We start from the raw sequence: 26070 nt of genomic DNA, 5'->3' as shown, positions 1-26070 counted from the left end.
TGCTCTTGGCTGATCAAGATGTTTTTTGCCGTTGTTGTTTCAAAAGATATCTTTTATTTCTGGTTCCTGTGCAGGTTGTCAATTCAGCAGGAAAGTTGAAAAATGTTAAAAGAATTGACTCCCTTAACACATGTGCCTGTTTAGACTGTTGTTTTAACATCATCAAAATGTTGGCTGTGGTCTGGGTCTTGCATCTCTTGTTTGCGACACATACACCCTGGTGAAACCATTTCCTTTAGCTTCTACCTCTCCCTTCTCGTAACACCAGTTGCATCCATTTTCAGCATTAAATTGCTTAGTGTTAGCCACCGAGTCACATACACAGACCAGATTAAACACATACAGATGTAAAGGGAGAAGTAGACGCTAAAGGAAATATTGGAAGGCCTCAAGAGTACAATTTTGTTTTACAGCCTTCCATGCTTAAGTGGCATTTTATCACGTGATTACCTAGCACCTACTACTCCTTATCCAAGCAAAATATCTACTGTTAAAAGATTGCAGCACAGTCAGTACGAAACTGGGGCCCACTATGGTGCCAAAGTGCATTTATTTTTGAAAGCCACAATGGTAACTTGCAAAAGCTCTTCTGTGGCACCCAGGCAGTTACAGAACAAATAGACAATAGCTCAACTCTTTTTTAAAGTATTCCCCGGCTTTTATTTACTGTAAAGACAACAGCGTAAAAAAACAAGCACAGGTGGGTAGAGTACCCAAAATCTGTACTCAAGTTAAAAGTACATATAGCAATCTAATAATTTACTTGAGTAAGAGTAAAAAGTATTAGATGAAAAAACTACTTAAGTAGTTAGTTAATAGTTACTTACAATCTGACTGAAAAGAAGCGTAAGTATATAGATTCTTTAGAAAGGAATGAAATAAAATACAATCCCGTTTTAATTCTTATGTATTTTCTACACTTAAGTAAGGTGTCCAGATATGTGTATGGGAGAGCAGGGGCAAAAGTACCATTTTAAGAAAAACGTAATTTAAAAAAATAATGTTTTAGACAGAGATATTTGTTTGCTGTGGTCAGTAACTCACACGTGTGGTCTATCAATACCAGGTGGAATTTTGAACAAATTAAAAAACGACTTCAGTATAATTTTATTTTGAACATAAGTAGTGAATTGTTATTTGACAGGTGGGTCAAAAGGAACACAACAAAACAAGAAAGATTTTGTGTTACACTTATTTTTAGTAAAAACATGACTATGACCTCGTTAATATGTAACTGCAAACACATTTGGTCAATTATCTTTGTAAAAAATAATGAAATTACATTTTCTTTTTAAGCTTGCATTTCTGTACGCTGAGATGTCAGTTAGTTTTTGTGCACAAAGCATGGCATTATGAAACTATTCTTTTTGACCTCTAAAATAATTTATCAGGAAGTTAGATTTTACATTTTTAAATCTCGGACTTGATGATGGAATGTTTTCTGGACTAAATATAATTTTTCGTTTTATTGTTCTTTTCAGACAGCTTCTTCATGGGGCCTGTCAAGGGGTTGGTCATCAGAGAGAGTAATGTAAAAAGGTTGTTGTGATATTTGTCCTGCCCCTCCTCCACCCGTGTCAGAACTGATATTGACCAGCTGAGCTTATATATAATGATAACTATTATGATTAATAACTATAGATTGAAGAATTTCTTGTCTTTTTACAATGTCCAGAGAGGCTTCCATTTTGGTCCATTCAATTAATGCCCACATTTTGTCTATAATGGCAAAAATACTACAATTTAAAACAGACAGACAGAAAAACAGATAGATAGATAGCTTACCATTAACTTTATTGTTGCTTAATGTTTCCATGGTAACATATTTGCCTACAGTTACCTCTGTTAAGAAATCTTGTGTTACAGTCGGAATTTTATCTATATTTTTCAATACACCATTATTCTATTGTGCCATTTTTTTATGTTCAAGTTTTTTAATTGATGGAAAATTAAGTTTGAGAGTTCGAAGAGCGTGAAGGCTACACATATGCATCCTTTCCTATATATGGGATATTTTTCGAACGAAGGGCTCAGTTCTTGCTTGAAATTCCGAGAATCCTCGACATTGGAACAGTCCTTCGACGGATGTCGATGACGTAGCATCCTTGAAATTCTGGCTTCCAAGGATCCTTCCTTGACATTGATAAACACCTAGTGTCCTTTCAAAAGGCATTTTTGCCTCCTTATAAGTGCACTCCGTGAAGGGTACATGCATAAACAGACAATCCAGATAACAAGAAAATTATTGTTTTCATTGCTTTATTCGCCAAGTATATTTTAATCATCCACACGATGTGACATTATTGCGCTAATCCCTCGAAACTTTACATCCAGGAGCTCTGCTCTATGACGGGATTACAGCGTAGGGATATCACATTCGATTGGGATACAAGGACTGGTTCACGAGCTATATGGAATTTATTGAGACACACAGAAAGTGTTTAAAAACAGTGTTTGTGCCAGTGGATGTGTGTGTGTAACCATTCGCTCTGGTGGCAGCTTTTTCCAGTCACAGATATGTGACCATATGGCTGGCTCAAGAAAGAAGCCTCGCCTCGCTCACTAAAATGACCAGTAGGTGGCGGAACAATACAACCAGTGAAGCGGTTACAATTCTGATATTAGTAGAATGTCACACAAGGCTGGAAAGGGCTCTTAGCCAATAAGATTTGAGAACTAGAAAGAATTGTTACAGTATATAACTTAAGTGTATTTAAGTGTTCATATATTTCGTAGCATGGAATTAATGTTGTTAAATCTTTGATAAAATTTGATAAAATGTGTCATATTGTCTAGGCTTTCAAATTTAAAAAGTAAAAATACTCAAATCATAACATAAAAAAAACCTAACAGCAATTTGGTCTAAATTAACTTTATTGTTATATTAATCTTATAAAACTTATATTAACTTTATAAAGTTTCCTGCATTAAAAAAGCCACAGTAATCCCCTAGTGAAAATACTTAATGAAATACTGACTGTTGTCAAGTGGAAAATAACTGAGAATATTGTCTACAGGTGCAAATGCTTACACTTTACAGACACAATTTTGATAAATGTATCTATTTCATTTAGTTAGCATAAAATAGTGGCCTGGATGAATACACCTTAACTGTCAAACATAATTTAGCTAAAAACATGGTTTATGGGGATTTATCAAAAAGGAAATCCTTGTTAAACCTGCACTAAAGTTAACTGTACATCCCCACAAACCTCCAAAATATCAATCTCATGCAGATTTGTGTAACGGTGATTGAAAGTGTGTGCTTGTTGGCCATTGACAAACACATTGTAATGATGGGGATTGCAAGTGATGGTGACCTGAAACATACAAAACACAATGTAAGTGATTTTTCTCACATCACAAGATGGACCGGTATCACAGACAGGGCATGGATTATGCCAGAACTAATTTTATTTAGTTTAAATATATTTATATTTTATAAATGTAACTTAGACAAAAACAATAATGATGCATTGTGAGACAAAACAATGGCACTGATATATTTTAAGATATGTCCAGCCGGATCTCACAGGAATTCATAAGTATTTTATGAGTTGGCTAATTCATATGGATTTGTACGAAGTGAAGTGTACAAAAAACGTACAACTATAATGAAACCTCACCCCTAATCCCAACATCACAGGGGCAAAAGCAAATCGTACAAAAGGGTACAAGTGTGGTCAGCTTTTGTAAAACACCTCGTAAAACACAAACGAATAGCCATGAGATTGTGTTGGATTTCTTAGATAAGACAGCTAAAACATACATTTTAGTCTGTGACTAAGTTGTCTTTAAAACTGAGCTGATAAACATAAAATAATAATGACCGAAGTCATTAAGAGTTTTGTTAAACATGCAGCAAAGCAATATGAAAAATATCTGCCATATGAACATTTAAATAAAAAATGATCTGTTCAGAAATAACAAAAATGTTTATTTGTCTACCTGAAAAGGTTGTCCTCTTTGGAATGGCATGCCTCCAAACCGTTCCTCTGCATCCCACTTCTCCATCTTATGGCTGTTTCGAACAACCACATTCTCATCAAATCGGGGATTGTAGTGCAATGCAATCCCGGTTCTGTGACACAGGTTAAACGCCAATCTGATAGAGAAAAGCCAAAGTTCAGTAATTTTCATTTTTACACCTTAAGGATGACAGATTATTGAAAATGTTAATAGTGTCAAACCTCTTGGCATTAGGGTTAATAATTCCTTGGATGATAATGTTTTTCCCAGGATATAATCCACCATTGATTATCGTTTTGTATGGGATCGTCTAAACGTGGGTTAAAACATTTAAAGATGTTATTAAAGAGTGTAAATACATTAAAGTGCACAGTCTACAAATACATAAAGCAGAAGTTACAAAACATTTTTTAATTGGAAATATTTATATGGAAACACAAATTATTTAATAAAATTGAATTCGATGTCCACATCATTAAAAAATGTATATAAAAGTGACCTTAAAAACTGACACAAAAAATGTAATTGTGAAATTCCTACAACAAAATAATGGTAATGATAAATCATTGGTCAGCATAGATTTATAAGCTAAAGGAAGTATTAGAGAAAACTAAAAGAAAGCATTACAAACCTAAATAACCCATATGGCATTTAGGTTTATTAAACTGACTTCCTCCAGCAGTTAACATTAAACTACAAGTTATCAACAGCCTGAGGTTAATGTAATGTCAAGAAGTTTAGATGAGTTACGCTTAAATACTACACCAACACTTTATAATTTAATATGTAAAAATATTTTCCTTATCTACACTGTAATTAAAATATGCTGCATGAACAACTTTTTTGTCTATAAAAATATATAAACATACAAATATATCAAATAAAAAAGAGACAATCTGCTTTCAAACAAACAACAAGCAAACAAACAAATCGGGAAAAAACTTTATATTTTTTTTCTCTGCTTATAAACTCTTAAATATGGGTATTTGTCTTCAAAAATACATTTTTTAGCAAAAAGATGAAATAATTGAATTTTTTTAAAGGAATTTTGTTACAGATCAGATTCAAAACGATTATCAAAACATATATAGAGTTTAAAATTAGTAAATACGTTTTGGCTTCAGTTTTTTTCATAAATTGGGTAAGTGCGCCATATAGTGGACAATCGAGGTATTGCAGATTAATATGATTATTCAGAGACACTTTTTGTATGCAAATGTTCTCTCTTAATTGACAAGATAACTCGTCAATGGCGGGGAAAGATTTAAGTTAAGGAAACATAAAAATATATGTTGATTTGACAAAAATGTGCATTTTTAATCCGGCATCTCACTCCAAGAACTGCTGGTGTAGTTCTTCAATGTTTGTACAGTGTAAGAATTGAAGAACTGCTAAATTCAGCATTTAGTGTCAGAATATATGTCTGAATATGTTTATATATTCATAGTTGTGCTGATTCATGTGAATGTGATATAATTTGTGTTAAATGTTCTTACATAGCCGACTGCAGATGGGTATGAAGGAAACTGAGAGGAGAGGGAAAAAAACATTTTATCAATTATGTATACGAGAAAATAACACTGTGATCACACAACACTGACTGAAAATATATGTAATACCAAAACATTTTACATGACTTACCCCACATACAGGAGGTATGGCCTGCTGAGGCTGTAAAAAATTAACTTAATTGTTTATGACAGGTAAACTTCAATAAAATTGTCAACTTTTTTTCTTTTGAACGATTAGCCAGGCTTCCACACCTAACAAATAAACTTGAAAAGATAACACATAAAGCGGCTTCAAAAGATGTTGCAAAACATACAGGGTATAGTACTATCTTCTCAACAGTATAGAAACAATGTGATACATGATTAAAAAAATTGTAAAATGAGGTGCCGGAAAAATATCGTAAAATAACGAGCGCAATAAATTACAGAATTTTTTCGTAATACAAAAATACAGTAGTTTTTTCTGTAATTTTACAATACTTACAGGAAAACCGTGCTGTGGAGGTAAAGCCTGCCAAGAGAAAGTTGACCATATTACTAAAATACATTAAATATATACTTTCAAACACACAATTATGATAAAACAGTAGCCCAACTTTGAAACTTAAAAATGAAAGAATATATCCATTATATAAAATATCAAACAAGGTGCCATTTATTTTAAAGAAAGATTTTAAGCATTATTTTTAAACAAATACAAAAAGTAAAATACATTTTTCACAATTACTGTAGAACAAAAGTGTCATCACTATTAAAAATAGAAAAACCATTTTTGGCTAAATCTGAAAAACCTTTCTGTTTCAAAACGGATCTGGGAGTGTACTGTACTGAGAACTCAGACTGTAAAAAAATTCTGTAGAAATTACAGTGCAGCTGGTTGTCGGTAACTTGCCGTAGATTTAAATTTATGTTATTTACTGGCAACATTTTGTTCAAAGTTAAATGAACATCAAACAAGTCTTTGTCTTTAGAGTAAAACTTAAAAAACAGCCTCATGCAAAGCATTCTGGGAACCAGAAAAAATCAAACTTTTTCGTTTTTTTGCTTCAAATTTTGTTTCCCAGAATTATTGTTATTTTAGTTTTACTCTGTAAAGACAAACAAAATGTTGCCAGTAAATAACATAAATTTAAATCTACGGTAAGTTACCGGCAACCAGCTGCAAGTCATTTCTACTGATTTTTTTTTACAGTAGATATATGAGAAGTCCTCTGCTGATTTAACAGTAAAATATTGCATTATTAAAGAAATTATTTCTAAAAAACAGGTTTCTTACCGGGTTGTAAAACGGCTGTTGCTGATTAAATGCCATTCTTACAGTTCTTACAGTATGTAGACCTTCAGCTACTGCTATTTAAGACTGATCACCAAATCTCTAAGTGATGATATGATGAAAAGAGAACAAGGTAATAATTAAAGAGGAACCACCCACAGACGGCTTCAGGTTCCTCCATAAAACCAGGAAACTACATAAACTGCTTTAATAAATAACCAGCAATGGTTTTCTGAGTGTAATATGATTGTAATAATAAAAGTTAACATATTTAACAGATTTTTATTACCTATTTTAGAGTAGGTAATAAAAATAGAGTTGGTTGAAAAAAGAAAGTTTAAAGCTAAAGGGTTTAACAGATGCAAATTGCCATTATTAGCAAACCTTTCTAAAAAAAAAAAAACCCTTTTCATGCTTTTAAGCCTATGATGCTTCAATTTCCCCTTTGATCAGCATGGTCTCTTGTGTAATGAAGTGGTAAATATGTATCAATAGCCATATGACAGTCATGAGACCTCTGATAAAGTCTCTGACCAAAGTGCAAGGAGAAGAAATGTGTTGCATTTCAACTAAAACAAAACAAACAAAAATTAAAAACACAACAACTAAGTAAAATTTATCTTACAGCCGCTATCACGAAGGTGAAAAAATGTTTTATTGTTTTTCAAAGTTAAAACAACATTGCTACAGATAAGTGGTCACAAGCTTTACAAAAATATGATTTCATACATTAAAAACACAATCTCATCCTAGAAATGTACATTTTAAGTTTGCGATACTTTTTTATATCAAGGGCTGTACAACAGGAGTAAAGTACCGTTGAAAATATTTCAATGAAAACATATAAAATTTTGTACAAATAAAATAAGAATTTTTAGCTGTAAAATAAATAAAGTTTTTCCGTATTCATTTGAAGTTGTCTGTCGTTTTGCAAACATTCACCGCAACCTTTCACATAAAGTTCTCTCGTTGTTCATAACACCACAAATAAATCACCCAAAACTTTAAAGGCTCACACACTTTTTCTGACACACGCACACACACATAAACTCAAATGAGAGGTATTATCAGAAGTTTCTGAACGATGTCCAGGTGTATATATTACATCTTGTTAGGATCCTCAGTTTGTGATAAGGTTTGATTACCATCTAGAAAATTATTTCTATAACTTCGTCCCGATTCTGAGACAAAATCTGTGACATTTGTGGCCAGATAAGATGTTTACACAACTGTAGAAATACAATACAGTTCATTACCATAAGAGCACTACGGAGGACAATGAATTGCAACAATATCACTCATGGCAATGTCTTTCTCATCCAATCAGACATCAGGAGAGATCTCAGTCTATTCACAGATGAAAATGAGACATCACAGAATGGAAATCTGCTAACTGAATTAAAGTGCCAGCATATTTTACATTTACAAACACAGTTCATTCAAAATATGAACATAAATATGAACATTGTAATGATCTGTAAGACACTCTTTATCATGGGTTTACTTTGCTTTCTTTGAATAAAACAGGCAAGTTATTGTTAATAGCAGATGTGTTCAAATCGTCATATTTGTAGATGTAAGGACAGCGAGAGCGGAGACCCTGACTGCAGTGCTCACGCAAACAGTGGTGATGCCAATCGCTGCACATACAGCCAATCAGCAAACAGAAGAAGAGAGGACAGTATGTTCAAAGGTAAAGAGTCATAAGAGGGAGAGCATTGAAGATGTAGATAGGTTTGAAGTGAAAATGATAAAGGTTTTGACATCAGGATAGAGACAGGAACAGGAGATGTGTGGTTTTGCCCAATCCCAATGCAGAGACAGAACCACAGATAAAGAGGAGGAGACAAAACATAGACATTAAGACATGTTTCCCATCTCTTTTACTTTTGTTTTACATTGTGTCTGTATTGTATTACATTGTACACCATTAGTAGGGTGACCATACGTGCCAATTTCCCGGGACGTGTACTGGCCAGGATTTCGGGTGCGTCTTCCGGTCGACCGCATATGTCATAGAGGTTCTGACATCTCAGTTAAAAACATATACAGTACAATCATTGTAGATTTATTATTACCTTGAAATAATACATCTCGATGACATATGCGGCACCGAAATCCTGGCCAGGACGCTTCCCGGGAACATAGCACGTATGGTCACCCTAACCATTAGATTTGTTGTTTTTACTATATCATTAGTGACCATATATAATTTTTTCAAAGTGTTTTTTTTTTGGAACGCAGTCTGAAAATATAATTTGTTGCAAGTATTAAAAAAACTAAATAAGTTAAAGTGTGAAGTATTGAAGATGAAATCCTAATTTCTAATCTAATGACTCAGGACTTCTTATATGGAGACTGATGTGTTTTAGTGTCAATAGGTCACCCTAAATACCAACTTTAACCTAAAAAAGCTATTTTGTGTACCTATGGTCTGTTTTTTTTTTGTTTGTATCTTAATATAGAGAGCAAAATAAATATGGATGGTCAATAAAAACAACAAAGCAGGTGGTCACCTAAGACTTTTGCACAATAATTATAATCTCAGAAGAAAAGGTATAAGAAGGTACAAAAGTTGTCATTGTGGTGTTACGTTTTCAAAAAGTACACTTTTGTACCTAAAAGGTGCATATTGGTACCTTAAACGTACACATTGATACCTTAGAGATACTTATCTGTACCAAAATGGTATACATTAGGACCTTTTTAAAAGGTAACATCTGAGTGACAACTTTTGTACCTTAATTCTGAGATTGTTTATACTCAAAAAAGGCATGTTCGCTAAAAAAAAAAAAAATTTTTTGTGTGTGTTTCAATCTAATATTGCTTGCTTGCTTTTCAGCAGTCATGCAAATGCAGAGCCTACAAGAGGCCTGTGTGACTAACCAAAGTGTAACAGGTTATAACTACTCATATGCAGAACATAACCTTTAATAGTTAAAGGATAAATAAGAGCATTTACACACTGCCAATCTGTTCACTCATACAGGCAAAAACATCACAAACACATTCACTTGTCGCATACAGTCATTTACTGCATGCAGCGTAAGACATAACATTTCACAAAATAAATGACACAGCACCCGTCTTCTTGATTCCATGCACAACGTCCTTGCAACACGCGTTGAAATAAAAATCTAACAGTGTAAAATTAGGATGGTTAAAAAGGCTCAGAATAAAAAAGAATGCAAATGTCAGCTCAAACCAAAGCAGTCGGTTAGTTTCCATGCTCCCTCAATGACTCCACTGAAGAGCTTGCTCTTTTCCCATCTTTAATGGAAAAATGGGTAATGAGTCTGCACCATGCCAGCGTTTCAGACTAGGATACATACTCCTCAGGCTTCCAGAAGTGTCCAGGGTGCGAAAGTCTGCGGTTGAGCTTAGGAAGCTTTTCTAGTAAATCCGACAGCTGAGTGAATGTCGGTCTGTCCTTAAACTCATTGGACCAGCAGGCTGACAGGATCTCCTACAGGATGAGGACAATGGACAATTAGATCATGTATACACTGTATATAGACTTCTGAGTACCGTATTGTCCCGAATACAAGATGACTTTTTTCATGAAAATGCCTTACAATAAACAATGTTGTCTTATATTTAAGTTATAGAAGAATGCAAGTCAAATATGGTAGGTGGCGCCAAATACACATAAACAAGTTCACCTTGACTGAAGCAACCTGATAAACTAGAGTTGTTTACAGTAAAGCAGACTTCTACTGTTAATGAAATATTGATATGCTAGGTGGTTTTTCACAATGAGATGGACAGCCTAGGCTAACCAGATGGACTCCATATGGTACTGTATGCCATATGATAAGCGCCAAATGCATTTACTACACATATACCATGTATATACAATTTGTAAGTACAGTAGTTACAGTATAGCTACACTATAAGTACCGGTCATCAAATTACCATGTAGATACTCAAAAGTAAGTACCACAGATTTGTCTGTAAGCACAACATATTTATATACACAACATGTACTGTAAAATAAAGTGCTACCTGCATGGTATTATATCCAGCTGGTTACTTTTTTCCATGATTTAACCAGCTAAGCTGTATATTTTAAAGCAACACTATGTAGTTTTTTTACCTTTAAATAATGTCTCTAAAATTATTTCAGTGATAGAACAACTTTTAACTGGACAAATTGTACTGTTGCTGCAACCTGAGCAGCCTCCTAGCTGCTACAAGCACACTCTGAAAGTGGCGGTGGAGGGTAGGAAACACAGCCCCGCCCCTCCCCTTGCCTGCAGAAGAGTGTCTGATACCAGGCACTGTTGCGCTTTTCAACCACATGGGGGAGCTGTAAGTCATTTTTACATGGAAACTACATTGTGTTGCTTTAAGTTAAGAAAGCAAACAATATGCGGCTGTCGACTACATTAACATATCCAACAAATAAAAATATTTTTTCAGTTAATTTTTATCTTTTTATTATTACTGCAATACACTCATATAATTAATATATTTTTATTCATTCATTTATTTTATTTAACGCATTTTCATGGTTCAGTATTGTTGTATTATTACTTTTGTAATAAATTCCCTTTGAGTGTAATGTGTTGTGTTTTTATCCATTTTAAAAAGTATTGGTCGATTAATCGGTTATCGGCAAGTACGGACCAACTTAGTTATCGGTATCGGTTAAATTCACTATCATTCAACCTCTACTGTAAATTAGAAATAGTTGATAAAAAATATCTGGTATAACATCAATTGTGACCTTGTCTGTGAAATCCATGATAAAATCTCAATCAAATATGACATTAACTCTTTCCCTGCCATTGACGAGTTAACTCATCAATTTAAAGAAAATGCTTCCCTGCAAATGACAAATTTTTCCCCCGGCAATTATTCCGCTGTTATCCACCAGGTGGTGTTCTTACCCAACGTATAAAACCCGGATGTATTCCATTAGGGCAAACAGTCGCTCTGAATCTGATCTGTATCAAAATTCCTTCACAAAAATGCAATTATCTCACCTTTTTGCTCAAAATTTGCTATTTTTTAAGAAACCTACCCATATTTGAGAGATGATAAAAAAAGAACAAATGAAGGTAGGATAAATAATTTTTTGTTAGTTTGTTTGAAAGCAGAGAGTCTGTTCTTTAAATTTATATATTGTGTGTTTATATATTAAAAGAAGAAAATTTTCTGGAAACCATTAAACTTTTTGAAAATCATAAAAAATGTTTGCACTGGCATAAAAAAACACAGGTGGGGAAAGAGTTAAAAGCATCAAAATTTGATTTCAGTCTTTGACATGGCCTTGTTCAGTCAATATGAAGATATCAAGGTTAGGAATAACCAGTTTTTCTTTAATTGCCCCCCCTCACAGTATCTGAGTAAGACTTACCGTGACCTCCTTGCCCAAGCTGGTGCCCTTCTGGGCCAATAACCTTTTGATGCCTTCCCCACTTCCTAGCATCCATATCAAAGGCTCAGCCGGTTGGTTTGTAATGGGCCAGTCTTTGGCTTGAAGCTCATACCAGATAGTGCTGAGACAAATAAACACATTCAAAGAATCAATGTAAGCACTGGGTTGCATAAAATACTGTCATATTAGAACCTATACAAGTATATTGTACAGATAAAGTAAAAATGTTTACTTTCTTTAATGACATAACACCAGACCCATTGTCTTATGTTTTAAACAAAGCAAACAATGAAACAGATCAAAGATGTGACCCAGTCTGTGAAACACATGACTAAGGTCATGTGTTTTCTACATAAATTCATCCTATATAATGTAAAGAATGTTCTGTGAAAATATAACATTGATATCTTGTCATGTCAAAGATTGAAATTAAAGTAAAATCACATTATGAGACTTTAGCCTGGATTTCACAGACAGGGTCACATGTATGAGTCATGACAGAAAGACAGAGATGTGTTTTTTACCCAAAAGCATAAACGTCAGCAGCGTTTGAAAATGGCAAACAGTCTTCGTGTTTTCCTGGTGTCATCTTTCGCACGATCTCAGGAGCAAGATAATAAATCCATCCTCGAGGAAGTTTCAGTTCATTCTCTCTCCTGTACACAAACAAATTCATGAGGATTTGAATGAAACGAGTGATTAATATACGGTTGATGAATTCATGCATGTGATCTACCTGTCTTCTTGCACAACACCAGACATCCCAAACAAGCCAAAATCTGTGATGACCACTTTGTTTGAATCGTAAAACACATTTTTTGACTTCAGATCTTTATGCACGATTCCCTTTGCATGGAGGTAGCCCATTCCCTGTTAAAAAAAAAAATGAACAAAAATAAATTACGTTTCATAACCCATTGTTCCCACTGTAAATGTGACACATTGCAGAGCAAAAGAAGACATTGTTTGTTTTATTTATTTCTTCACCCCATTCCAGCAATTATGGCGATATTAATGGCGAGAACTGGTTAATCTACATTGATACAAGTTGGCATCTCAAATTCACCTAACCTGCATGTGGGAAGTGGGAAGAGGGGACATCAGCAAAAAAAACAGAAGTCATTTCAGAGGCAGAGGAATAGTTTCAATATTTTTCCTGTTTAAAACTTGACCGTTCTGTAGTTACATTGTGTTCCAAGACCGACAGAAAATTAAAAATTGCGATTTTCTAGGCAGATATGGCAAGGAACTATACTCTCATTCTGGCGTAATAATCAAGGAATTTGTTGCCGTACCATGGCTGCAGGAGGCGCAATGATATGACGCAGCACCCAAAATAGTCCCCTTGGTAACTTTCAATAGGGGGGACTATTTTCAGGCACTGCGTAATATCAGAAGAGTTAAGTTTTAAATAGGAAAAATATCGAAACTCTTTGGTCATTTTTGAGCGCAATGCTAATGGTCTAATCAGATTCAATGGATTATGCTAAGCTATGCTAAAAGTGGTACTGCCAGACCGGAGATCAGCTGAATGGATTCCAAAACGGTAAAAAGCAAATGTTTAAGTCTAGGGGAGCTGGAAAATGAGCCTATTTTCAAAAAAAGTGGAGTGTCCCTTTAAGTTTTGATAATGTGGAACTATAAAATCAAATAAGAGCAGGAAAAAGAATTACAAAAGACAACTTTGACAGCTAAACTGGCTCTGGCTGAATTTAACACTACATACCTTTACGATTTCCTGAGCAATTTGTCGTATCTTGTTGATGTCGAGTTTAGAGTCTCTGACAACCGAGTACAGCGTTCGTCCTTTACAAAAGCTGCGATAGAAAAACATCAATGAAAAACAATTACAACACATTCTGAGGCACACACAAACACGTTTGTATTATCTGTTATATGCGGTTGCCGAAATAGCCCCCTAACCCCTTATTCACTATACCCTACATTAGTTTACTAATATAGTCCACTTGACAAGTGAGTAAATTCGGACACTAAGCACTGGTAGTGCTGCGGGCGCCATCTTGCGTTGAGATGCGAAAGTTCATTTTGGACGTGCCACACTGGTCGTTTCTCAAACAGAAGGCTGCATCCTTCGGAGGTCACATTTGTAGGCCGCATACGTCATAACGACTGTCTTATTTCAGAATAGTAACAATTATAACGTTTACTATTATACTAAGTTAATGGTAAATTGTTGTAATATGCGTATGACTTGCGAATGTATTGCTTAGTTAACTGAAATAAACTAGGCTTGATGATGACGTATGCATCCTGCATATGTGACCTCCGGAGGATGCAACCTTCCGTTTGAGAAACGGCAACTGTGAAGGGACAGTAGGGGCTAGCAGTTGAGTGTACATCGGTTGTCATTATTGCTGTGCATTATAGGATTGAGTAAGTGCACTTAATAATGTCTATTATAATATTTCGGACACTACAAAATAGCTGTCCCTAAAATAGTGCTCTATTAAGGGGATCGCATACCGGCCACGCAGCTCAGCGCCGCGCCGCACCACTCTAAAAAAACAAACACTTTGTTTTCTATGAGTATACGCACACCGGTGCCACCAGGTGGCGCCTGTCCGCGCCGCCCAGCTGTGACTCAGGAAGTTGCTCAAATCCGTATCGTGCCACACAGCGCCACTAACATAGTTTAACATTAAATAACATCATATTTGTCTCAAATCATTAAGGATTAACATTGGCTGCTAACGTATATTTTGCATTTTGAAGTAGACGCTATCTGACGAAGCTCACGCTATTTAATCTGCACTTCTGGTTTACAAAACCTCCGAGTTGTCCTAGACGCAACTCGACGCGGCGCGACGCTGAGCTGCGCGGCCGGTGTGCGACCCCCTTTAGCCTACTACTTAGGGTAAAAAGGATCTATTTCAGACACAGCAATACACTCCAGTACATATTTGAAAATTTTAAAACCCACATATACATTTTTCCTTAAACTGTATACCCAACATACCCACATTTATTTAAAATCACTAAAACATTAAGGGAGTTGACTGAAGTTAACCTGGTGATGATGGCCAGATGAGGCGGGTTCATGCAGGCCCCCATAAACAGCACCACGTTCTCATGTCGCGTTTGTCGATAGTTCATCACCTCCTTCTTGAAAAGCTTCAGGTGCTCCTGGTTGTTTCCGTCAATCTCTAACAGGCGAACGGCCACCTCCCCGTGCCACCGGCCTCGGCACACTTTACCCCAGCGCCCTTTACCGATGAGCTCTCCGAGCTCCAGCTGCTCGAACGGTATGTCCCACTCCTGCAGATAAACGCTGGTCTGGCTGTGCTTACGGGATATATGGTCCTTCCAGTAGCGTCTGGAGCTGGGCAGATCGTCTAGCTCATCGTCTTCACTTTCATCACCTGATTCCTCCTGGTCTTGAACATCCTCCTCTTGTTGCTCTTCATCGCATTCTTCATGCTTAAAGATAAATGAAATAAAATATGTGATTAATATTATTAAAAAATGTATTGTTTGCCTATCATGAAATATCTTTATTGTAGAAGGTATTCTGTTTTTAGCAACTTGTTCTTAAAGTGTGGTTATACAGGGCTTGAAAAAAAACCTGATTATACAAAGGAAAATTTGTCTTAAAGTTTTAAAGAATTTTCACTGCTTTATTTGTAAGGGCCCTTTAAAAGTCTGCTAATGGAATATTTAATTTCACAGTTTATATCCAAAGTGACTATACATTTAACCAGTTTGTATGACCTTTAGCAATGCTATGGCAATGCTCTAACTGAGCTATGGGAACACAAATGACTTACAAACACTTTTAATTCCCTTAAGTCTTGTAGCACTTACCACAGCTTCATTTTGGCCTGTTGACACCTGGCTGATGTGACCGTCCACCTGGTCTGCCTCTCTATATTAAGAAAGCAAACAATAGACTCAGCTGACTTCTATTGCAAACTAGTTATGAAACCACTTCTTGTTTCACTAGAGGTCATTATACTACCACAATATTTTCACATGATTTGGTGTACATGACTCATTCATGAACAATGACCAAAAACATTAGGACACTTCATAGTTCACAGAAGTTCGCCATTTTTTATTGTTTTGGGTCAAAACATTAGCAAACACAAGCATTAGGATGTTTCATCTTACCCTGTGTTGTTACATCCGTCCGGATGTGTGGAACCGGATATCTCTGTCAGAAAACACAAAGATTTTTCTTCAGTTTGTGATTTATATACACAAAGAACATGTAATTGAGTTTAATGCTTTTCCATCGAAACCCTTTGAGAAGTGTGCTGAATTTTCAACGTGTGTTTGTTTTTAAAATGTTAAGATTTATTTAAAGGTGCACCAAGTAACTTTTATCACTTAATAAACTGTACCTAAACAAAAAGAATAGGTGTTTTACAAGTATGTTTAAAGGTGCCATAGAATAAAAACTGTATTTACCTTGGCATAGATCAATAATAAGAGCTCTGTGCATGGTAATGACATATTGTGAGCCTCAAACGCGTTTGTTTTCTCATTTTTATGTAAACCTCGTGCATCCAAAAGACCACTGGAAAACAGGCCAATCTCAACATTACACCAATTGCGATGTCACAGTCGAGATGTGCGCCATTAAATTACACATTAAATTAATTACAAAGATGTTAAAATGTTTACTAATGTGAGCTACTGGCATGAGCCTCAGACCAGAGCCAATCAGAGCAGAGCTCAATATTATTAATTATGACCCTTCCAAATAGGGCAAAATAGACCATTTCATTCAAAAGACAAATCCTAGGGTTGTAAATGGACATGTAAAAATGTTTTTGGATAATTTTTGCACTTAATAAAGTAACATACCTTCTTTGTAAATATCAAAGAACAAGTTAAAAGATTATTTAAATGCATTCTTTGGCACCTTTAAGTGTTTAATGCTTTTTTGGTATTACTTTACAATAAGGTTGTATCTGTTAATAATAAGTTAATGCTTTAGCTAACATGAACTAACAAAGAGTGATACTTCTAAAACATTTATTAATCTTAGTTCATGTTGTTTTCATCATTAATTTATACATTTTTTAAAGCTGTAACTTTTAACATTAGTTGATGCACTAATATGGAGTTTTGGTAACTTTCCATGTAAATCACAAATTTGAAGAGTCAATTGTCGATGAAGCTACTGTTTGTATACAGTGTGTATAAATTAATTGTACAAACAATTTCTTTTAATTCCTAAATTTTCCAACTTGGAATATTTTAAATAATTCCCAAGCTTTGCAACCCTAGCATTAACTAACATTAACAATTATTATCAATGATTGCTCATTGTTACTTCATGTTAGCTAATGCATTTAACAATGTTAACAAATACAACCTTATTGTGAGGTATTTAAAGCCATTTTATTTACGTTGATCTAGCAGAATACGCTTAGGTTACTCACGTAACCCCGGTTCCCTGAAATAACGGGAACGAAGCATTGCGTCAGTTAGCTGACGCTATGGGGGAAACTCCTGTTTACTCCGTGACTGAAGCCTATTGGTTAACGTCTGTACAAAGTACAGACCAATGACGTTTGAACCCGCGCGCGGGAGGAACGCGTCCTTATATAAGCGCGGTTCAATCGTCAGGAGCTCATTATATTCGACTGAAGCGCGCAGCCGAATAACACTCGCTGCGTAGACGTTTGTAGCACGGCAAGAGACGCAATGCTTCGTTCCCGTTATTTCAGGGAACCGGGGTTACGTGAGTAACCTAAGCGTTCCCTTTCAATACGGTTCACTTCGCATTGCGTCAGTTAGCTGACGCTATGGGGGAACGTAATCCCATCACGCCGTGCATACACAACGTACTGAAGTGCCTTACCGGAGAGACACTGCGTGTGGCCCTATACCCGGCATATTCACAGCTTAAAAAGCAAATGTGTAAGCACCATATAAATTGTTGACGCGCACACGGTGGGGTTTTAAACGCACCGGGGGCACATAACATAGCACAAGACGGCGAGGTACCGAGCGCGCCGCGGCTGTGCGAGATAAGTAAATTCAGAGTCACGTTGGTGAGCTCGCTGAGCGCACCGTGGTGTACACATAAAACGCATGAGCGTGCATGATTGAGCCGAGAGAACCTGCGCTCGTAGGGCAGGGACGTCTAAGCTGTACAATCTGACAACGTAGACGGCGAAGACCAGCCGGCCGCGTAGCAGATATCAAATATAGATATAGATACCCCTGTAGACCAAGTTCATGAAGAAGCCAAACTCGCAGAGAGTGGGCTCTATATAGGACATAGCTCATAGAGGGGCGTGAGCCAGTGCGATGGTTTCAACGATCCATCTAAATAACCACTGTTAGCAACAGACATACGTAGTGAGTGATCTGCGAAGCTCACGAACGGCCGATCTGACTATAATATGCGGCAGAACGGTTCGTAGCGTGGGATTATACAGATACCACAATAGTGTGAACCCAGGTGCACCCTCGAGCGCATCGGGATGCATATAGGTAGTATTATAGTGCACAGATCGGTGAGCTTTCCAAGCGCGCCGTAAATGTGTATTGACTATAAATTGCACGGGCACAGGTGAACACTTGAATACATCGTGAATGCATATAGATGAATCAGAGTGTTATAATGCACAGGCCGGCAAGATTCTCGAGTGCGCCGTCATGTGTTCTGATAATAAATTGTGCGCACACGGGTGAACTCTTCAGTGCACCGTGAATGCGTATAGATAAATCAGTGCACAGAACGCGCCGTGAATGTGTACAAATATGATTGATGAACGTAACGGTGGGCACCCAACGCACCGTGAACGTACACAGATGAACAACAATGTATGTGTCACAAATCATAACACAGCTGTGTATACAGGTGAGCTTTCCCAAGCGCATCTTATTGTATACCAAAATGCTATAGCGTGTACATGTGAGCTTCTCTAAGCGCACGGTGGACGCATATAATTAAAAACCATATCGTGCATACAGGTGAGCTAATGGGCGCACCTTTAATGCAACAAACCTCAGTAGTGCGAAGCAGGGATGTCGAAGCTGTAAACTGACAACTTGGACGGCGGGGACCAGCCGGGCGTGTCACAACTGTCAAATGAGAAACCTCTAAGACCATGCCCATGCTCTAAGACAAGTGAGCATAATTGTCACGGGAGGTGATAACGTCAATGATCCATAAATAGCCTGTATTGACAGGTGCTCTAGTGAGTGATCTGTGACGCAGATGAACAGCTGATCGTCTGATGTACGTCAGACGTATGTGTCATCCAGGACCTTGGACAGTTCCAGAGCGCTGTGCCTCGGGCACCGTCCGCATCTGAGAAATGACAGGCTTATGAATAAAGTGAATGGCCAGCCGTAAAAGCATGGTTCGCTGTTACCGCCGCCGTCCGCATCTGAGAGATGACAGGCTTGTGAATTAAATGAATGGTCGGTCGTAAAAGCGTGGTTCGCTGTTATCACGGCCACATAGATATAGGTAGGGGAGAGAGCCGCCGTGCCTCTAGAGTGAGGAGAAAAGTGTACCACCCATGATTCGCGGGGGGTTTAGACTTTCAAATGTCACTAGACAGAATGGATCAGACTTTGCATAAGGACGCCTCGTGAAAGGGGTCCTAGCAGCTTGTGTCAATGTGTCATAAGGCACGTAATGTAGGTTGTGTCCCACGGATGCCATCTCCGCACGCCCATCGTAATGGGTTAATATTGGTTTAAGCATGAGATGCGTATCACTCTGATTGAACATAGCTTATAAAGCGATGCAATGAGTTTATAAAGGAGATGACTCGTCAGCTTGTTCAGGGGGCGAGATCTCAGTCTGGTTCGGTAAATAATGAAACCACCGTAGATTGCCCGACCGCATTATCACAATAACACGGTCGAGAGTGCTGCAGTGCTAAATCATCCTCTTAATGTACCGTATTCACAGTACAAGGTGATTTATATGAGACAAACGGCGTTCCACGCGCCGAAGGCTGATTGCCGTCGTAAAGCGTGTTCAACCCACAGCAAATGCTGGGCTAGCTCGTAATGACAGCACTTCATGCAGCAGTGTGTAACTTAAGCAAGCTTCCCGGCCGTCAGCTCGGGGCGGGACCTTTGCTTAGTCAAACTGAAGTGGACTTATGAACAATGCCACGATATTCAGCTTTCTGAGGCTCGTTAGAGGGGTACGTGCGCCCGTCTTAAACGAGATGCCGCGCGCGTCTGACTGTGCGCGCGCTTTAAGCTTTGAAACTTATTGTGGCGGGTAGCAAGCTCACTTGAGGTTGATATTACCCTTAATATCTCCGAGTATTGGAGCGGAGGTGTGAGCGTCTTCGGATCCGCTAATATAAATCAGCTATATGGCCGAAAAACGTCATAAACCGCTTGGCTGTAAGCCTTTGAGTGGCCGTCCGGAGAGGGCGCGATTCAAACGCTTGGAGCCATGCAAAAGTCTGAGGCTGTCCTTCCTCTAGGAAGAGAGAATAACAGCCGTAAGACCGTGCTCGTTTGCGCCATCAGCATCGTAGCGGAGAAACTGAGGTGGGCTGCGAGCGAATTTGGCAGAAAGGTGTTAGAGACACCGTACAGTCGTGGGGTGTCAATACACAGTATATGGCCAAACCGGGGTTTTTTCGGCTAGCGTCGATAGAATTATGGACAGCGGGCCGTGTGTGCGTATTACTGATTGCTTGTCAGTAAGGCGATAAAGTGTTTAGAGACACCGTACAACCGTGGGTGTCAATACACAGTATAGTAAGCACGGAAATTACTCTTTTTAGAGGAATTAAATACCGTTCGCCACTATAGTGAGGTCGCATAGCCGACAGTATTACACAGTATGTTTGGATAAACAGCACACAGCAAACATTTCAGGGCAGTCCAGTCGAGGCGCGACATAACCCCTTTTTCCCAGACAGTTTCGTTCTCTGTTGATGCAGCTATGCTGCGGAGACCAGAGCTCAGCCGTTCAGGTGCACAAGCTTCAGTAGTGACGGTGACCGAACGGCTCACGGAGCAGGGTAGTATGTCTAGGTAGTTTAATGTCAGACTGAACCCATCGCAGAGAGGAAGTCTGCCGCGAGGCCCGCGGTTTTGCCGTTTATTAAAAGGGCAGAAAAACCGGGTATATATATATAAGAATGTACCAATATTCAGCGCACTGATATAGGACGGGACTGAATAAAGGGAGGTATTCGGGCCTCAGTATATTATAAACAAATTCGTTCTGCCTCTGATTCCGTCTAAACCAGAGAGAAATGACCAGGCAGACGAAAAATGAGCTATCTGAAGTGAGATCGGCTCAGGCCAGTAAAGCTCTATAATAAGTGTTTTAGCGCTCCAATAGAGGCGTGTCCGCCTTATCGAGCAGACGAATGAGATCGTGCCGCTCCAGGAGGGGAGGGGCATGAAGCTCTCTTATAATGAGTGTTCTTGGTGCTCCAATAGCGGCGAATCGGCCCTATCGAGCAGACGAATGAGATCGCGCCGCTCCAGGAGGGGAGGGGCATGAAGCTCTGTAATCGTTGAACACTGGACAGCTGCATTTAGAGGCAGCGAGCCGTAATACCGCGTGCTAGCTAAGCCGTTAAGAGACCTCACCACTGTGGGGAAAGGAGCGAGGGACTCCGCGAGCGTGGAGCACGAGTGGCTGTGCTATGACAGAGACAGGGGCAGACCGCCCGTGTTTGCTTGTCGTATGCATCTATCCAGGTCTACGGTTCCCCGCTTGTTCATCTCAACAAGAGAGGAACGGCAGAGGGGAGCAGCAACACAGACAGAACAGCCATGCGTCGTGACGGTATCACCCGATGCACTCGGGGGATTAATATATGTGCCAGAGATCTCGCCACTGAATGTGAGAGGAGCGAAGGGACTCTGTAAGCATGAACGGTTGCGGTGTGACAGAACACAGGGGGGGTTAGTCCGTGTGTGCTTGTCTATGCATCCATCTAGTCTCATGGCTCGCCGTGTGTTCATCCCGGCGAGAGAGGAACAGCAGGGGGAGCACGAAACCTGGATAAGACAACCAAAGCATAAGCGCGGTCCCGGCGTGGGAGGTGCCAGACCGGTAACGCGCTCGGAGGAAATTCATAGCAGAGAGGCTCACTGAGCCGCTGTGCTGGACGCTATTACAACAGCGCCTGCTCTTTTAGCTTATAGCTTTATATTAAAAATATTGATCTTACCGGGCGGCCGCAGGGGAGACCTCGTCAGGCGTGTGTCCGCTGCACAGGGCTCGAACCACGGCAAGCGAAGGCTATCTTAGGTTCTCGGCCGGAAAGCGGCAGGGGAAGACGCTAGACCTGGACTCTGCTATCTTCGGTTCTCAGCCGGAAAACGGCAGGGGAAGACGCTAGGCCTGGACTCCGCTGCAGGGCTTTTGTCAACGGCGAGGTAAGGCTTCTTCTTTTTCTTCGGAGCAGCGAGAGGTTCGCGCTGAAGGAGAAAATAATGAGCTCCTGACGATTGAACCGCGCTTATATAAGGACGCGTTCCTCCCGCGCACGGGTTCAAACGTCATTGGTCTGTACTTTGTACAGACGTTAACCAATAGGCTTCAGTCACGGAGTAAACAGGAGTTTCCCCCATAGCGTCAGCTAACTGACGCAATGCGAAGTGAACCGTATTGAAAGGGAACTGCTGCTCACTACAGTTTATCAATGTAATGACCCTATGATTTGGTAACAGTTGACCAACATCACTATCATGCTGTAAAAAATATCAAATTAACATATATTTTTATGTAACTTTACAAATTAAGTCAAACAATTTCAACTTGTAAAAACAAGTCAAAACTTTATATAGTAGGTTAAATGGAAGTTGTTTTAATTTCAAACAGCATTTTTTACCGTGTGCACAGTGAAACAAAACCGAAACGATACTTAATGCACCTTTAAAATGATACACCTGGAAAATGTCTGTGTTTGTGTTCTTGTTCATTGTTTTGTTGTCACAGCAAAAGAGGCAAACACAAAGAGCGAAATACACAAAGTAATTCCCAAAGACGACCAGCAGGAGGCACAAGAAGCACACTATTTGCAACAATCTTAAATTGTGGATTCAACTATAGTTGAGTCGTCTCAAAATGTCAGTGACAACAAGGAATGTATACACCACACCTGAAGGGTAAATAAAAAAAGTTTTGTGGGGAGGAGGATAGTTAACTCACCGGGGAAGACAAATTGTTGTCTTTGCTGAAAGTAGTAGGCAGCTAATGTGCAAAAATTGTCAGCAACACACAATGAAACAAGAAAGACTTGGTTACACAAGCAGTCCTAGTTGTTTAGTTTTATCTACAAGTTAAGCATCAGCATAAGTTGCGAAAGGTTTGCTTCAGAGAGTGGCGTTAAGACAGGTCAGTTAGGTTAGTAGACATTCATTATGAAGCACTGAAGGACAGACAAGAGGTGCTAAAGAGTGGCATGCTGGGATTGATTTAAAACAATATCCCCTGTTATCTGGTTAAACAATATGTTTACATTTATGCATCTAGCAAACACTCTTATCAAAAGGGACGTACAGTGAATTAAATGTATACATTTGATCAATATGTGTATTCCCTGGGAGTCAAACCCATGACCTTAACACTGCTAATGCAATGATCTACCAATTGAGTTACAAAAACAAGACTGACCTGGGAAATGAAAGCGACTGTCAATGTGACCCTTAGGGGAGGGGTTGGGTGGTGGGGTAGCGCTTGGGGGGTTACTCTGACTGAAGGGGGCAGGTGAAGAGGGGGTGGAGGATGTGGTGGAGGAGGGGGTACTACTGCAGTCCATGTGACTCAGTGATGCAGGATGGTCCTGAAGGTATACAATTAAAAATATTAATAAACTGAAACATTACGTGGATTTAAAAGGAGACACTCCACCAAAAAGCTTTTTCATTTTTTATATACATTATACATCATATAAAAGCTGAATAAGCATTCCATTGATGTATGGTTTGTGACAATATTTTACCAAGATACAGCCAAAAAATGGGTTCAAAAAATTCTAAGTATTAAGAAAATCGGCTTTAAAGTTGTCCAGTTGAAGTCCCACCAACACATATTACTAATGATAAATACATTTTTGATACAAAATATCTTCATGGAACATGATCTTTACTTAATATCCTAATGTTTTATGGCATAAAAGAAAAATTATTATACTGATAATGTATTGTTGGCTATTGCAAAAAAAATTTCTGTGCTACTTATAACTACTTTTGTGGTCCAGGGTCACAAATGACACAGTACATAGTTTTTATTTCGGTTTGAGTGGTTTGTTAATACCTTTTTGTTTATTGCCTTTGGTAATGTCCCATACTGCTGCGACTCGGTCAGTTTCTCCACCTGGTTGTTGATACCTGAAGGAACCGATTCTGTTCTCCTGATCTTTGGTACTGAAGAAACAGACATTTAGGTCATCTACAGATTAAAGCACAAAACTGCAACTATATTGTGGTTTGTATGGTGAATTCTTACATGAATCAAAGGAAATTCCACACTTAGGAGCTTCTTTGGTACATCTGTTGTGGCACTTTACTCTAAAAAAGGATAAGAGCAAATATTAAAAGGGAGATACTGGAGTATTTTATGTGGTTTTAAAGAAAAATTATTATGTTTCCTTACTTGCAATGTTTACATTTAACACCAAAAATCATGTTCTTCTTGCACACCTGGCACATCTGAGACAACCAGGACTTGGTGGAAAACCTTTTGCGGAAAAGCAGAAAAGGTATGTTCGTTTGTGTTTTAAACATATGTAACATAGACTCAAAAGAGTTTTAAGGTGGTCGATCCTTTTCCTACTTAGCTCCTAAGCTCTGGAATGATTTACCAAAAAACTTTGAGAATCTGACACAGTCGATCACTTTAAATCTAAATTTAAGACTTTTTCTTTAAAGGTGACATAGAATGATTGAACGGGGTATTTATCCTTGTTCTGTGATGTGACATGTAGACAAAACATTTTTTGTTTGGGTCTGTAATGCCTTAGAAGCTTCCTAAAAACCTCTCTCAGATAGCTCTATTAGGGTGGGGGATTTTAAACAAGTGGTTTTGCACCTATTTGGCTCCCCCTACTGGTTTAACTTGCAATCTCATTACTGATTGGCTGACTCTGCTGCCACTCAAAAAATGTAGCCAATTTTTTCAAAGTGGAGGGGCAGTTATATGCCTGTGATGTCATAAGCATCAGTTTTTCAGATTGGGCTGTTTTCTGTTTTAAAAGAGGAATTTCTATGAGACTGAGATGTTTAGCATGTTTAGCACTTTTTGTATGTTTGTGAATGTGGCTAGACTACATTATTCAACAAAGACAAGGTAAAAATGGTTTTTCATTCTCTGTCCCCTTTAACAAAGCTTTCACATAATTTGTCTAGAAATTGTACTTATCATGCAATAGTTAGGTTGTCCAGAACAAAGCACTCACTTAACTCGTCTGGGTAATATACTTATGCCGCAATAGTTAGCCTGTCTGGTGTTTTTCCCTCCTGACTAAAAATGTCAGCTGACATTGGCTTAACTTAGCACCCTTTTCTATACATTACATTATTACTACGCTCGTTAGTACAGTTAAATCTTTGCCGCTGTATTCTGCTGCTTATGTTGTAAATACATTTTCTTTGTTTTCTCCTGCATCTATTAATGTAAAGCTGCTTTGAAACAATTAAACAATTGTAAAAAGCGCTATATAAATAAAATTGAATTGAATTTAACATATAAAATTGTACAATTTGATGAGTGTTCATACCTGTGTGTGACTTCAAGACGAATACCCTTCCTTAAAAACAGTGGAGAGCTTCCATGTGTTGCAACGTTATCTATATCATAAAAAAGAGGGAAAAAAATTGAATAAACTTCGATTAATCCAGCACTATGCCTTGGTTTTATTCCGATATTAAGGTAGTTTTTACAAACATCGCTTACAAAAAACAATACTGGTGTGCATCTTGAAACAAAACGATGGCCATATGATAATATATGT

General features: G+C 38.1%; 2 protein-coding genes across 5 annotated transcripts in view; both read right to left on the bottom strand.

Moving 5' to 3' along the window:
• Window positions 1–1964: 1964 nt before the first annotated feature.
• LOC135770428 (galectin-5-like) lies at window positions 1965–6850 on the bottom strand. The gene is made up of 7 exons (XM_065280124.2): window positions 6757–6850; window positions 5965–5991; window positions 5611–5640; window positions 5466–5495; window positions 4191–4279; window positions 3949–4105; window positions 1965–3320 (listed from the first exon to the last, which is right to left on the bottom strand). Exons 1-7 carry the CDS (start codon window positions 6790–6792, stop codon window positions 3174–3176), a joined length of 516 nt encoding a protein of 171 aa, XP_065136196.1. The 5' UTR covers window positions 6793–6850; the 3' UTR covers window positions 1965–3173.
• A 540-nt stretch (window positions 6851–7390) lies between these two features.
• ksr1b (kinase suppressor of ras 1b) overlaps window positions 7391–26070 on the bottom strand; it is a 53020-nt gene continuing 34340 nt past the window's right edge. For 3 of the 4 annotated variants that reach the window (XM_065280874.2, XM_065280877.1, XM_065280876.1), the window contains 15 exons: window positions 25837–25906; window positions 24714–24797; window positions 24567–24628; window positions 24375–24484; window positions 23733–23901; window positions 23268–23309; window positions 16265–16307; window positions 15959–16019; window positions 15165–15574; window positions 13863–13953; window positions 12873–13006; window positions 12661–12792; window positions 12116–12257; window positions 10086–10219; window positions 7391–8393 (listed from right to left, as the gene is read on the bottom strand). In XM_065280874.2, coding sequence (XP_065136946.1) covers window positions 8246–8393; window positions 10086–10219; window positions 12116–12257; window positions 12661–12792; window positions 12873–13006; window positions 13863–13953; window positions 15165–15574; window positions 15959–16019; window positions 16265–16307; window positions 23268–23309; window positions 23733–23901; window positions 24375–24484; window positions 24567–24628; window positions 24714–24797; window positions 25837–25906 — 1832 coding nt within the window. In that variant the 3' untranslated portion in view covers window positions 7391–8245. The remainder of the gene's footprint in view (window positions 8394–10085; window positions 10220–12115; window positions 12258–12660; window positions 12793–12872; window positions 13007–13862; window positions 13954–15164; window positions 15575–15958; window positions 16020–16264; window positions 16308–23267; window positions 23310–23732; window positions 23902–24374; window positions 24485–24566; window positions 24629–24713; window positions 24798–25836; window positions 25907–26070) is intronic. The other variant, XM_065280875.2, reaches the window with a different exon arrangement.

This window comes from Paramisgurnus dabryanus, chromosome 8 (assembly GCF_030506205.2).
Source record: "Paramisgurnus dabryanus chromosome 8, PD_genome_1.1, whole genome shotgun sequence".
Classification (NCBI taxonomy): domain Eukaryota; kingdom Metazoa; phylum Chordata; class Actinopteri; order Cypriniformes; family Cobitidae; genus Paramisgurnus; species Paramisgurnus dabryanus.
Note: the sequence above shows the minus strand (reverse complement) of the source record. Positions and strands in the feature narration are given on the sequence as shown.